The sequence below is a fragment of the Tupaia chinensis genome, unplaced genomic scaffold (genome assembly GCF_000334495.1).
Source record: "Tupaia chinensis unplaced genomic scaffold, TupChi_1.0 Scaffold000365_1, whole genome shotgun sequence".
NCBI lineage: Eukaryota > Metazoa > Chordata > Mammalia > Scandentia > Tupaiidae > Tupaia > Tupaia belangeri.
Window position 1 is genome coordinate 1,939,215 of NW_006159862.1, and position 11,830 is coordinate 1,951,044.

The window sequence follows — 11,830 nt, forward strand, 5'->3', positions numbered from 1 at the left end:
AACCGCTTCTTCTCTGACAAGCAGAGATTCATCGATGAGATCAACAGTGTGACTGCAGAGAAGCTCATCTACAACTGTGCTGTAGAGATGGTAACCCCTTTTAAGGCTTGGTACTGTGTAGCTCTACTTTTCTTCTAGACATCTTTTCAATCAAATACCCATTTGACTTTATCATGTTTTAAATTTTATTTGAAAAGAGATTTTTGCTAAAGGATGCGTGCGCTTCCCAGAAGAGAGAGACAGGCAGAGAGAAATCACATACACACACACACACACACACACATACACACACACACACACCCCAGGGAGATAACCACGCCACAGTCCCTTCTCCTCCATTCTCGTCTCAGGATCTTGGACACACATGCACGCATGCCCAGTGTGGATTTTAAGTCGCTGGGTCCACTCAAACCACAGTTGACTGTGTGGGAGTCCAGCAACATTACCATTACTCCATCTGCTGGTCCCTTGACCTTACCCTTTTAAAAGAATGTATGCCCCACTTACCTTTCTCAAGTCCCAAGCATTGTGGATCCTCTCCTGCAAAAGAAAAGTAGTTGGATTTAATCAGCATCTAAGTAACAGTGTGATATAATTTAATATATTTACCGTAATTTATATATATGCTGCCCCATTTCATTGGATTTTATTCTCTCTCACTAAACATTGCTAACATTAGGCATTACTTAACCTTTTTATAGATTGCATCTAAAAGCATTGGCTGGATCTGCTTCTGCATTTTGTACTGTTTAAGAAACTGTGGCTTGATAATACTGTTAGAAAAAATACTACCCTGAGGCCAGCAGGTGGCATGGAATTGAAGGCTCTGGATCCCACATGGTTGACTGCGCAGTTCGAGTCCCAGACCTTGTGACTTGAAAATCATGCTGGGCCCAAGTGTGTGTGTGTGCCCCAAATCCCAAGTGGAGGGACCAGCAGTTGGCGTAATAGCTATGTTGCTGGACTCCCATGTAGTCATACACGGCTCGAGTCCCCTAGTCCCAGACCCGGTGGCTTAAACTCAGTCGGGTGCATGTGCATGCATGTGCAAGATCCCGAGAGGAAAATGGATTGCTGTGTGGCCATCCCCTCTGGGGGGTGATTTCTCGCTTTCTGTCTGTCCTTCTCTCTTTGTCTGGTGAGCGCACACGCCCTATAGCAAAAACCTCTCCAAAGAAAGACAAATCCCAAGTGGAGAGTGGAGGAGAAAGGATTGCCATCCTCCCTGGGGAGGGGTGGTGTGAGTGTTCACTTCCCCTCACTCCCTCCTTCCCTCTCCCCCTTCTCTCTGTCTCTAGTGAGCATATGTGGCCTATAACAAAAAAAAAAAAAAAAAAAAAAAAAGGAAAAGGAACTACTGCCCTGTTATCCCATGCCCCAAAACTCAGGCTTAGGTTTTACTTACTGACCTTGCTGAGGGTAGACACAGAGTAGAATCTCTTCCAGTAGGTCATCGTTCTGAAAATCATTTGTTTTCTTCTCATTACTGGGAAAACAATTGTTCTGAAGAATAGATAAAAGTAGCGACTGTTAACAAAAGGGTTTAGAGGGGGACAGTTTATTTATCGCCCATCTTTACCACATTGCCGTAAGAGAGCTCCTTCCCGCATCCCTACCTTCATCGTCCACCGTGAGTTGTACTGTCCTGCTATACCCTTGGCCTTATTTTGAAAGCCATTGAAATAAACAGTGAAGTGAAAATAACTGCGGAGTATACACGGTGATGAGACTGATATGTATGTGTTGTTCTAAACCACTGACATGAATAATATGCATTGTATTGCTCAATTCTGAATTAAGACATGATAGGATGGGGGTCAGCAGATGGCATAGTGGGTTCAAGTCCCAGACCTGGCAGCTTGTTTTCTCTCTCTCTGGTGAGTGCATGTGCCCTATAGCAAATTTTAAAATAATAATTAAAATAAATAATTCTTTAAAATAACCAAACATTTGATATGATGAATTGTGTTTTAGTTTTGTGCCAGGAAAAGGTCTCCCTTATAAGAAATCACAGTGCTTCTTCCGTTTAGATCGAAGCCCTGTGCCTTCCGGATGTTCCCCTGGGCCCTGGCTGTGTAGTGAGCTTGGTGGTTAGCAAACAGGTTACGTTTTCCTCTTCCCTTTTATAGCTCTAACTCTCCATATCCATCTTACTTACTTTATAATAAGCAACTTTCTATCTTTTTGAAGGAAAAAGAGCTTAGGTGGCTCATTGGTTAAGGCGCTGGACTTCCATATGACCAACCATGGTTCAAGTCTCAGACCTGGTGGTTCACTTTCTCACTTTCCCTTTTTCTCTCTGTCTCTCTCTTATCGGTCAAATTTAAAATAATGAAATAATAGTTAAAAAACAATTATTCTAAAAACAAAGAAAAGGTAAATTAAGAGACTAGATCATTGAGAGTTCTGGGCATTTAATGATGAAGGAGAGCATACGATGCTGCCGGGAGTCCCTGTGGGTAATGCTATTGTGTGCTCTTTCTGGAAAGCTCTTCTCACCTTTCCTGTCACCTAGTTCACATCTGCTCCTTCTTATAACCGGGCCTACACATCACCTCTGGAGGCTCGCCATGGTCTCCTCCTCCGACAGTCAGAGTTGCCTTGCCTCCTGTGCGCGCTACACCACTGGTGCCTCCTTCCGGGGTCCCTCCTGGCCCTAGTAGAATTACATGTGTGTGAGCCACCAGCTCCCTGCAGGCTGCGAGCACTCTGCTGGGTGCTTGGTACCTGCACTTAGTAGGTGCCCTGTAAGGCTAAATGAACGAGTGAATGAATGACTACACCTAAAAAATCCTAGACAAGAAGAAAGAGCTGATAAGTGACTTTTATCATGTTAGCGTAAGAGAATCCGCTTTGATGAAGTGCAGGTTACCCTACTATGGAAGTTATGTTTAAAATAAACTTTTCGTGTTTTAAGTTTCTTTGTTTTTGTCATTAGAGAGAGACAAAAAAAGGCAAGTGCTCTCAACAGGGTCTCCTCTGCTGTCACCTCCTCCCTAGGACCTTCCCAGCTAGGGGGGGGTCATGGTCAGGCACGTGCACCCAGCCTGCTCAGGCCACCTGGAACTGAACCCTGCTCTTCCACGTGACCCCAGGTATGGCAGAGCACGACACCCCACTGCACCCCCACTGCCAGGTTGTGGAATAAACTTAGCAAGGTTGTGGCCTGGTGGCTAAGGCAGCTGGATCCCATACAGCCAACCCACAGTTTGAGCCCCTGATGGTGAGGCTTGAGAAACTTCACCCAGTGCGTGTATACTCAAAATCCAAAAAGGAGGAACAGAGGTGGAGAAGAGGCTGCAGCGTGGCCATTCCCCACAGTGGGTGCTCTTCTCTTCTCCTCTCTTCTCCTCTCTTCTCCTCTCTTCTCCTCTCTTCTCCTCTCCTCTCCTCTCCTCTCCTCTCCTCTCCTCTCCTCTCGTCTGGCAAGCACATGCACCCTCTAGTCAAAATAAAGATCAGTCCTGACTGAATACCAAAAGGCTGTATGACTTTCACTGTCATTGTGTTCTGATTTTTGCTGTCGGTGCACGTACTCATCAGAGAGAAAGAGACAGAGGAGGAAAGTAAGAAAGCACCTTCCCCGGTGTGGGGTAACAGTCATGCCACAGTCCTTTCTCTATTCTCTTGGAATTTGGGCACCCCTGCACATGTGCCTGGTGTGTCTTTGAAGCCACCCGGTCCAGGACTTGAACTGTACAGTTGGCCATGTGGGATCCAGCTGCCTTAGCCACTATGTCACCAGCTAGCCCGTAGAAGGCTGTTTTTGAACGATGAAAAGCTTTTGTCAGAAGCTGTTTATTCTTGTGAATCTTCAAGTTTTATAGATTAAAACTTGGTCAAAACATGTTCATGTTCAGTAGAGTCCATGTAAAGCCACGTTGCTCAGTGGATTTGCACTTCCTTGGGAAAGCTGAGCGTCATGTTCTTGTCTGGTCTAGGTTCAGTCTGCAGCCTTGGATGAGATGTTTCAGCAGACTGAAGATATCGTCTATCGCTATCACAAGGCAGCCCTTCTTTTGGAAGGCCTAACTAAGATTCTGCAGGACCCCGCAGATATCGAAAATGTGCACAAATGTAAGTTGGCTTGTAAAGCAGGATACCCATTGCAATTTGGCCGTCTGTGGGTCAGGCGAAAGGTGCGTAGTTTGGTATTTTTACTGTCTGGGCTTGAGTCTTGGCTTTCCGACCATGAGCAGATGACCTAACTGCTCTGTGGCTTCAGTTCCTTCTGCTGCTGTGTAAGCTGGGCAGCAACAGCTGCTTACAGAGGGCGGGGACTAGAGAAGGTGCCTGTAAGGCACTGGTGGCCTTGTCTTTAGACTTTCGCTGTCTACCCTGCCTTATTCTGTGGGCAAGTTTGTGTTCACCTATATGGGAAAACTTTGTTTTTATTAAAAAATGAAGCTTTTCTTTTGAGAGATCTTTGCTATAGATTGTGTGTGCTCTCTGGGGAGACAGAGGGAAAGTGAGAAATCACCCCCCAGGAGGTGGGCGACATGGCCACATCAGTCCCTTCTCCTTTACTTCCCCTTGGAATTTTGGGTATGTACACACAGTGCCTGGCATGAGTTTCAAGCTGCTGGGTCTGGGACTCAAACTGCGGTAAGCCATGTGGGAGTCCAGTGCCTTAACCGTTATGCCACTTGCTGGCCTAATAAATGCAACTATTTATTTTTCCTTTTTTGTGAGAGAGAATTTTGCTATAAGATGCGTGTGCTCACTGGAGAGACAGAGACAGAAGAACAGAAGTCGAGAAATTACCCCCCAGGGGGGATGGCCATGCCATCCTCTATTCTCCTCTCGGGATTTTGGGCATGCAAACACATGCACACTCTCAGGATTTTGGGCATGCAAACACATGCACATCCAGCATGAGTTTTAAGTGACCAGGTTGGGGACTCGAACCGCGATTAGCAACATGAGAGTCTAGCAATGTAACCATTATGTTATCTGCTGGTCCCTAAATGCAACTATTTTAAGCACTAATGGGCAAAGTAACTGAAAAATCCTGCGAAGAGCCTGTGTGCCACAGATGTGTAGATAACAGGGGGACGTTGGTAGGATACCAGGGCGAGGTTACTACTTGGCAAAGTGAGCGTGTCTGGTTTTTGAGGAGGAGGTGGCAGACCTGGGTTGCACATGGTCGTGACACGTTTTGAATGGCTACAAGAGAATGACAATCCTAGAGTTATTTGCACTTGTGAATAAGCTGCCTGTTAAAACCTAAATGTTCATTATATGACCTGCTTATTTCAGATTTGCCACTAAGCAACGCTAAGTTAGAAGTCAAATCTAAACTCTTTGTCGGGCAAAAAGAAGAAAATATGTTTAGAACTGTTCATTTTGGGTGGAACCAGCAGATGGTGTAATGGTTATGTTGCTGGATACTCATATTGTCCACCCCAGTTCGAGTCCTGGACCTGGAGGCTTAAAACTCACGCTGGATGTTTGTGCATGTGTGCCCTAAATCCCTAGAGGAGAATGGAGAAGAAAGGATTATGGCATGGCCATCTCCCTGGAGGGTGATTTCTCTCTTTTCTGTCTCTGACAGGCATACATGTCCTATAGCAAATATCTTTAAAAAAAAAAAAATCTAATCTGTTAATTTTGGGGCCAACACAGAATAGAGACAATGAGAGAACAGCAGTTGGTATAATGGCTATGTCACTGGACTCCCATGTAGCTGACCATGGTTTGAGTCCTGGACCTGGAGGCTTAAACTCAACGCCAGGTGCATGTGTGTGATAGAGAGGAGAATGGAGGAGAAGGGATTGCGGTGTGGCCATCCCCCGTGGGGAGTGATTTCTCACTTTCAAAGAATAGAGACAATGATATATGTTGTGAGGTTGTCAGTCTTCTCATTTGTTCTTCTGTCCTTGGTGTTAAAATGTAAACAATTTTCTACGACTTTAATTTTTGTTGCTCTGTTTCTAGACAAATCAAGTATTGAAAGGAGGTTGTCGGCACTCTGCTACAGCACCGCCACGGTGTGAGACGGTGTGAGGGCAGTGAGTCCGCCCGGGACCAGCGGTGGAAGCGGGAGGGATTCAGCTTGGGCTCTGCCACCCCATCCCCAGGAGACTCTAGTTTCTTACCCGGTGACTACCAAAGAACAAGCAGTGATTTCAGATGGGAAAAACAATCCAACAACTACATACTTGTAGGAAATCTGCCTTATTGGAGAAGTCACCCCTTCCCTTTTTCTTTGTCGAAGCAGAAGCAAGAGTATTACCACTCAGCTCCCAGTTTGAACGTGGTCAATAAATGTACCTTAGAACTAGGATTATCAGTGCGGTTATTCTTAAGTTATTCTTAATTACAAGTGAGCCACACGAGTGCTCTCCACTCACCTCCCCAGAGTGATGCGTGAATTCAGTGTGTCTGAAGAGCCGTAGAAGTGAAAGGGTCGACTCTCATCCAGGCAGCTTGATACTTGAGGTAAGTCCGGCTCAGTCTGAGCACGCCTCTTGAAACAGCTTGGGAAGAACTAGTGCAAGAAGAAGCAAGAGATGGCTCTGGCAAGAAGTTTTGAAATCTCCAGTTTAATCTAATACAGACACACGTTAATCTTCCAAAATCTTTCATATTGCACTAATTTATTAAAACAACTGTGTATTGGATTTTACAATTTGAAACTAACTGAGGCACAATGGACTTGTTTAAAATATTTTACTTGATTATATATACATATACCCTTTCCAGATCCACATGTAATCTCTAGTGAACTTTTAAACGGTCAGCATTTGTGTTCGTGTGAACCTCTGCTTTTTCTTTTTAGACCTGTCAGCGCCGCCTCCTGCCTCCCTGAGTGATCCTTTGAGTTGCTGGCTGTCGCTCTCTGGGCTGCATCTTCCTCCTGCATGCAGAATGTGTGTTGATGCCTGTGTCCTTAGGTCCATTAAAGGCTAGGCTTATTTGGGCAGTATTAGGAAAAATAAGAATGAAGAGGTATTCTTGAGACAGAGCTGGTGATCTAGAGGCTTGTTAGTGACGCGGTGTTTCTACATGAAGCGATTGAGCAGTGGGTTTGCTTTCTCGTAGGAGAATGGGCAGCGCTCTCCAGCCTCGTGTGGTTTTCGTGTTCATCCTGACCCAATAGCTAGTCGTGGAGAATGCAGGCAGTTACCTTCTTTGGTTTCTTTTACTTACCTGCTTGAATACTTGAATAAACCACTCACCAGTTTTAATCCTTTTATTTTGATCCTTTTACATGAAAGAATCTGAACTCTTTGACAAATTGTACAGAAGCTCTTTGGCATTAAAATAATTTTAGTGTACTGATAAAACACACCAAGACAGACATGTTTTTCCTTTACTTTGACAAAGTAATGTACTTTTTACCTTATTTATCTGTATGAAATTCCGGCAGTTAATTTGAGCACTTATTTATAAGATGTTTGTATTTTTAGATCTTTAATACAGTGTTTCTACCTCTCATTTGTAACTGCATGCATTATTCTTGAAACTAGGTGAAACTCACTGAATTATTGTGTAATAGCCTTTTTATTATTGCCTGTACAGATGTATTTGAAGGTAAAGCAAAGCTGACGGTGTTTCTAGGGTACAATTGGGGTGTACTGAGTGGCCAGGAAGCCCAGTGCTTCCTCAGTGAGTGCAGAGGCTCCGGGGTTTCTGATGCTCGGTGACTGTCGTGCAGGCTTCCACGGACACAGGCTGTTCGGTGACGACTCCTGCCCTCCCTGTAACCAGTGACCCCGCATTTTGTATAATGTTTAGAGTTTACAGTGTCACTTCATTGTTGTTCTCTCAGTTCATCTTCCCAGTGGGTAGTTTACTCTGTCCCTTCTCTCTCTCGTCGTATAACACAGGGTCAGACAGTTTCAAAGAGGGTAAGTGACTGGTCCTGCAGTCAGAGCGAGGCAGGCGGTCCAGCCGTGCTTGTGTTTCCCAGCTCATTCTTCCCCTCTTGTACAGTGAAGGTCCTGTGGCAGGTGGTGTGTGTGCAACAGTGAAGTCTCCACAGCAGAGAAGAACAAGTCGTAACTCCATGAGCGATGGTTCTGTTATACTTCCACTGTCAAGGCTAATTGTTTCAAGATTGGATTTTGCCTTGATCATAGCAATAATAAACAAATGCTTTATGTTTCCATGAGTGTTCATGAAATATGTCTTGTGTTCTTTCTTTTTTTTTTTTTTTTTTGAGAGATTTTTGCTATAGGTTGCATGCACTCACTGGAGAGTCAGAAAGTGAGAAATCACCCCCTAAGGGGGTAGCCATGCTGTAATCCCTTCTCCTTCATTCTCTTCTTGGGATTTTGAGCACGCATGCACACACACCCAGCGTGAGTTTTAAGTCACCAGGCCTGAGACTTGAACTGTGGTCGACTACATAGGGGTCTAGGGACATAACCATTACACCATCTCCTGGTCCCATGTCTTGTGTTTTAAAATAGAAGTGTCCCAACCCACACACTCATAGGTTGGTTCCTATACTGAAGCCATAACAAGTGTAAGGAGAGGCAAAGAGTTTGCTGATTACCTTTTCCTGCTGCAATGGCTTGCATTCACTGTGCTCCAGGCTGGACTTGAAGATGCAGGCTCCACCCAAAGGGTTATTTCCCATAGTGCGTGCTGCCTTCCCTCCACCGGGAGGAAGGACCAACCCAACTGGTTCCGCCTAGCAGAGTCGTGGAGCTGGAGGGTGGTGTCGTTAGGGCTGGCTATCTCTTTTCCCAAGATGAAGAGGAGGTCTTGTTGGACCCAGTGGGCGGGAGGGCACAGACTCCGATACTGGAAAACCCTTGAGGTAATAGTAATGAGATGTGAGTGGATGTAGCTTCCTCCTTGTGATGGCTCTAAGTCTTAAATCCTCGCTGGAATAAAGCAAGTTGGTCAGTATGTCCCTAGGAGTACTACTTGGCAGGGGCAGGGAGTAGCATTTGATGCCATTGCACCCTTGATGCACGTTCCTTTGAAGCATCTGTGCCCACCGCTAGACAGCTTTAGACTTTTCTTCTGGATCCTGGACCCTTGAACTTGCAGTCACGCAAGCTCTTGGGACCCTCCCAAGCCTTTCTCTTGGTTATCAAAGCCCTTGTAGGGTAATTTTCCTCACCTGAATCAGGAAATCACATCAGAAGGGATGCACCCAGAAAAGCACCACCACACGCAAGAAAAGCAGTCATCCCTGAAAATCACAGCATGTGTGGAAGAAACAAAGCCAAACTGGGAAAGGGTCGGTGGGAATACTGGAGAAAGAGGTGGAGGCTGAGGTCCTGCCACCAACATGGCCTCACACAGTACCCAGCAGAGGCCCTGCAGGGAGACAGCCACAGCCACGGACTGAGGACCTGGCACTGCAGAGCCCTGGGGTACGCACGGTGTGAATGGAGGCTGTGTCTCATGCACTCTGGAGGTGGAATTAATCTTCAGGTCTTGCCTTTTTCTTTTTTTAAGAAAAGAATCACTTAATTTTATTATTTATTAATTTGCTACAGGGCACACATGCTCATCAGAGACAGAGAAGGTGAAAAAGCAAGCCACTATATCCGGGACTCAAACCATGGTCGGCTATGTGGGTGACCAGTGCCTTAGCCACCATACCACCTGCTGACCCTGGTCTCCTTTTCATAGAAGTCTTAGCCCATTGTGTGATTGTGGAGGCTTATTGAGTCCCAAATGTAGGATGCCCTGGGGTGGTGGGCCAGAGACACAGGAAGAGTTGCAGTTGGAGCCCAAGGGTGGTCAACAGGCAGAATGCAGAATTCCTTCTTTTTCGAGATGGGTCAGTTTTTATTCTAGGGAAATCTTCAATGATTGGATGAGGCCCAAAACCTGTCAACTTAAATGTTAATCTCATCCAAAAACACCTTCATAGGAACATTCAGAATTGTATTTGACAAAATGTGTGTTAACCACGTGTCCAGCCAAATTGATACATAAAAGTAACCATCACTCTGCTTATTTTAAAAAAAGTAAGATGGCATGCCAGCAGGTGGCATGGTGGTTAAGGTGCTGGACATTCCCACATGGCCAAGGCTGGTTCAAGTCCTGGACCTGGTGACTTGCTTTCTCACTTTCTCTCTCTCTGTCTCTCTGATCAAAACAAAATAAGTAAATGAATAAATAAAGTAATTTGGGACCAGCAGATGGCGTCATGGTTGCATCACTGGACTCCCATGTAGTTGACCAAGGTTTGAGTCCTGGACCCAGCGGCTTAAAATTTACATGGGCGTGAGTGCTTGCATGTCCAAGGTAAGAGGAGAGTGGAGGGGAAGGGATTGTGGCGTAGCCACCCCCACTTGGGGGGTGACGACTTGCTCTCTGTCTCTCCAGAGAGTGTGTGCGCTCTATAGCAAAAATCTCTCTTAAAAAAATTAAAGAATATGCTTATGGTAGCTATGTTGTAGAATGTCTCCGTCTGGGCTTCCCTGACGTTTGCTCATGATGAGACTGCAGGTATGGGTTTAGGGGAAGGACACTACAGAGGTGACATGCATTTTTATCCCATGTTGGGGACACGGCATCACATCCCTTGGTCACTGGTGAGTTGGACTTCGGCCATTTGCTTAAGGTGGGATCTGTCAGTTTTCTGTGCTATAAAGTTTCTATTTTCTCTTTCCACGTTCTGTCCTTCCTGGGCAAGTCACTAAGTCCAGGCCACTCTGAAGCGGAGTATCTGTATCATCTGTATCAGTACGACTCATGGGTATTTACTTTAGAGGTTATAATCCATTAGTACCATTATAGATTTTGTCACCAAAGCTTTTCAGCTTTGGCCATTGGGAGCTCTTTCACGTTGGCTCTTGTGTACTTGTTTATTTTAAAAGAATTATTTATTTAATTTGTCATTATTTCAATTACTTTATCATGACTGTTATTACTAGTTTTTATTTTGCTAACAGAGCGTGCTTTAACTATCACACCACCCCTAACTCTTGTGTACTTTTAACATGCCAACTCTGTGTGTGTGCGCATGTGTGTGCGTGTGTGTACACACGTGCAGGTGCACTTTATACATTTCTGGCACCACAGCCTGCATCATTTTGTATTTTTTCTGACTCAGTCCTAGACTTCTTTCTCCCAGGTGTTCTGGTTCTTTTTACTGAAAAATGGTGTTAGAAACCAATGTCTGGGAACCAGCAGTTAGAGTAATGGCTATGTCGCTGGACTCCCATGTAGTCGACCCTGGTTCGCGTCCCGGACCCGGTGGCTTAAAACTCACGCCGGGCGCGTGTGCGTGCATGCCCAAGATCCCGAGAGGAGAATGGAGGAGAAGGGATTGCGGCATGACCATCCCCCTTGGGGGGTGATTTCTTGCTTTCTGTCTATGTCTCTCTGGCTGGCTGGCGAACGCACGCGCCCTATTGTGAAAAAAACCTCTAAAAAAAAAAAAGAAAAAAAAAAAAAGAAACCAATGTCTGGGTGATGGTGTACACATTGCAACCAGGATGGCACTGCTTCTAGCTCTCAGAGGCAGAGCCAGGAAATGCGTGTGTCCGTAGTAGTACATGCACACACTCCTATAATTATGTTCCTCTCTGCATATATACTGAAGCAAACCCGAGCTCGCTGACACTAAAAATGTGCAATGGCATGGAGGTGAAAGCAGCTGGATCCCACGGCACAGTTTGAGTCCCAGACCCAGCAGCTTAAAAATCATGCTGGGTGTGTGTCTGTGTGTGCCCAAAATCCTGAGAGGAGAATGGAGGGAAAGGAACTGTGTGGCCATCCACCCTGGGGGGTGATTTCTCACTTTCTCTCTCTGGTCAGCACATGTGGCCTATGGGATAAAAAGAGTTTTGATGTAAAAAAAATTAAAATCATGGGGCCGACAGGTGGCATGGTGGGTGGGGGCGCTGAATTC

General features: G+C 45.5%; 1 protein-coding gene across 2 annotated transcripts in view; it reads left to right on the plus strand.

The window, feature by feature from the left end:
- Positions 1–6,292, plus strand: part of ULK2 (unc-51 like autophagy activating kinase 2) — a gene marked incomplete at its 5' end in the record, with an annotated part of 92,814 nt that extends 86,522 nt beyond the window's left edge. For both annotated transcript variants that reach the window (XM_027773702.1, XM_027773703.1), the window contains 3 exon segments: positions 1–90; positions 3,942–4,077; positions 5,938–6,292. In XM_027773702.1, the coding sequence (XP_027629503.1) occupies positions 1–90; positions 3,942–4,077; positions 5,938–5,996 (285 nt within the window).
- Positions 6,293–11,830: the final 5,538 nt, after the last annotated feature.